Raw genomic sequence first — 3407 nt, 5'->3', positions numbered from 1 at the left:
ACCTTGAAGAAGAAGAAGAAGAAGAAGAAGAAGAAGAAGAAGAAGAAGAAGAAGAAGAAGAAGAAGAAGAAGAAGAAGAAGAAGAAGAAGGAAGCTGTAGACCTATTCCTTGTAAACAATCCTTTCACGTGAAACGGGATGGCCACCCAAATACATCTCTCCAGGGACAAATACATAACTTATAAGCTAGATAAATTAATCAATTTAATAATTTTCCACTTTATTGATCACTGTGGTAAGTGTGTTTTACGATGGCACACATCAACAAATGAATACAATAATACATAAATGCATGAATAATGCACAATATCGCAAGCATATAAACAACCCACACACCATTTTTGGTTGCCTCTATGCAGCACCCTGTTTGGGGGTGGGGGCTAGTTTGATCGTGTCTTGCTCAAGGACACATTCCAGTGACCACCAATCAAAACGGCGTGTCACCGACACACGCTTGACATTAATAATTGTGAGTCGAAGTCTCTTACCACTCAGCCACTGGAGCACCAAAGTCATACAAATTAAAGTTGTACTACGACTGTCAAACTGCTTACAAAAAATTAATATGTTGCCATAGCCCTTATCATTATCATACACATTAAAGCCATAGAATCTAATATTTTGCTGTGAAACTGTTTACCGTCTATTTTTCTTTAGCCCTTAAGGTAATATAGTCATACTCTTTAAAGCTATATAGACCGAGGGTGCTGCCAAAGTGTTTACAATCTGTTTTTCGCAACCCTAAACCAAGTCATACTTATTAAAGCTGTACTTTGTTGCTGTCAAAGTGCTTACAGTCACTGTTTCCTTTGCCCTTACCATCATAGTTCAAACTCGCTATACCTATATCAAAGACTATAATACGTTGTTATGTATCTGCTTATAGTCTATGTCTAGCCCTTACCATAGTCAGGAGAGTCTCTTTGAACTTGGAGCTGCACCTGTAATATACGAGAATGTTAACCCAGGCGTTGAAGGAGTTGGAAAAGTAGACGCCAACATACACAGTTACATACAGGTTGTTGTACGCCTTCCCTATGTCCATCTCAGTGACGAAAGCTCGAGTGTAAGAAGTAACGAGAACAGGAGCGTTACATACAAAGAAAATAAGCGCTACTAAGACAACCATCTTCACAACTCGAGCCTCCTTAGAGGACAGAGTCTTGTCAGTGGGCTGTTGAACATCTTCTGAGCTTTTCTCCGTCATGACGTCTTTAGCTGTCTGCCACTGACTATCTGAGAGATTTGCTGGCTTTGATTTTTTCTGTTTTAGGTCTTTGTCGTTCTTGTTTCCGCCTCCAGTTTTGTTAGCCATTTTCTTTTTAAAACTCGCTGATGCGTTTAGAACTGAAATCATGACAACGGTGCAGATGGTTATCACGACTTGAGCAACGGAAGGCAAAACTATGCCTATGAAAGAGTCAACGAAAATATCAATGTTTCTTCTGTTAGACGTTAAGGAGAGCGTAAGACGAGAGGTGTTGTAGATGGGGGAATGTTTCCCTTTTAACGATTGAGTCGCCCATGCTGGAGCATAACACGAAAGGCAGAAAATAGTGATGAACATTGTCACAACTATAGACCTATTCCTTGTAAACATTCCTTTCACGTGAAACGGGATGGCCACGCAAATACATCTCTCCAGGGACAAATACATGGTGAGAATTGTGGAAATGCCGTAAAAACAGCCAGCGGTGTAGGCCAGGACAACGTATTGAAAAGCAATGAAGTTCATTTTGGGTAGTGGCGCGAATCGTTCTACCATGAAGCTGACCACACTTAAGAAAGTCATAAGAGAAAGACCCAAGTCGCTGAGGGACAGAGCGAGGAGGGACACAGTTACACTGTCCTTTCGGCCCTGCTTGCTGTAGACGGCCACGCACAGAGAGTTGGTCAACACACCCAGGAAACCCAAAGACGTTGTCGCCACATGGAAGAGGGATAACTCGATGAAATCCCTCACCTCGTCACTCACGATTCTTGGCGTAGAAGAGAGATGGTGGCTAACTTCCCTTGTTATGTTTGAGTTTGACGCTACGTTTGGAGATGAATTCACCATGACGAATCACCAATTTGACAGATGACAGGTTGTTGTGGGATTTTTTTAGCTGTAGTCCAAGCAAAATTGACTGAGTTTTTTTTCCACAATTCACACCCAAGCAGATTGTGCTATGGGTTGAATAAACAAAGCAAACAAGTAAAAAAAAAAACACACCCAAAAACGGTGGTTTATAAAAACACAAGTTTTACTGCTTCTGATACGAGGACCAGATTAAAAGCAAAGACCTTTGTCAATAGTTAATACCACGATCCTTACAATATTGGTACGTGTGTTGTAGCTGGCAAGATGTGAAGCGGGATGAACAGTTCTTAAGGAATTTATACTCCGTCTTGGCTGTTTGATTTCAGCTTACGAAGCTGATCGATCTACACATACCTGACATTGCTTTATTTCAATACAAAGCGAACTTGGAATTTCTTTGAGCAGGAAATCAGACTGCAACTGGTGGCAAAAGATAATTCTATCACTTTCGTAGAAAACAACTGTGTTTTAAATAATAAGTTCCTCCGATCTGATGTACTATGGTAACTTTTTTGCGTGTGATTTGATATCTCCAGAGCAAGAAAAGGAGTCGGTTTTTTAAAATGTGAATCAAGGCCGTTTAAAACTTAAATGTGAACAGAAAATGTGCCATAGTGTCGTTAAAATCTTCCTAAATAGCTATATCATTCGAAAGACCTTGACCATATTGTCTTCAGCAACACGCTTAAAAAGTAAATAGATTACTAAATTGGCGGCAGTTAGTATGAAATAAAGGAGTCTAACGTCTTTATGTCGGCTTCGACTTCGATCTGGAGGTGTAAGAGGGTAAATAGGCCCCATTATTAACACTATTTGTATTAAGTATACACAGATAACCCCAATCGTGTCACAGTAAACTTCACCCGTTCAGAAAATCGATGACAAAGTATTCGTTGGGTAGTAAAGGAGCAAACAGTTTTTACCTGAATTCTTCCCATTATCACTAATTTCTGTCAGAAACCATAGACAATTAAATGTATAATACATTGAAATAGACTGCAGTGGATACAAGCCTCAGCGGTGACAAATAATAGTTATCCTGAGCAAATACAGTAGCGGCACCAAAAAGCAGAATATTAAAAATCTAGGCTAGTGACATTTCGATTACACAATTAGAAAAAGATATTACTACAAAAGTCAAACATTTAAAGTGTCACATCCATCCTTTAAAATAGTTATGGGGAGTGGTCCCGAGACAAAGGTAACCATCAGACAACTAGGCTCTCAAAAATCAAGTCAGTGCCTCAAACGTTACAAGCTTAATTTTACCATGTACATGTCGGGTTTTCATAGGGTGTGGGTGTGTGTGTAAGGGGGGGGGGGT

General features: G+C 39.9%; 1 protein-coding gene across 1 annotated transcript; it reads right to left on the bottom strand.

Moving 5' to 3' along the window:
- Nucleotides 1-880: 880 nt before the first annotated feature.
- LOC101853556 lies at nucleotides 881-2059 on the bottom strand. The gene has a single exon (XM_013082784.1). The coding sequence runs from the start codon at nucleotides 2057-2059 to the stop codon at nucleotides 881-883; it is 1179 nt and encodes a 392-aa protein (XP_012938238.1).
- Between the last annotated feature and the right edge of the window lie 1348 nt (nucleotides 2060-3407).

Source organism: Aplysia californica, unplaced genomic scaffold (assembly GCF_000002075.1).
Source record: "Aplysia californica isolate F4 #8 unplaced genomic scaffold, AplCal3.0 scaffold00194, whole genome shotgun sequence".
In the NCBI taxonomy this organism is placed as follows: domain Eukaryota; kingdom Metazoa; phylum Mollusca; class Gastropoda; order Aplysiida; family Aplysiidae; genus Aplysia; species Aplysia californica.
Note: the sequence above shows the minus strand (reverse complement) of the source record. Positions and strands in the feature narration are given on the sequence as shown.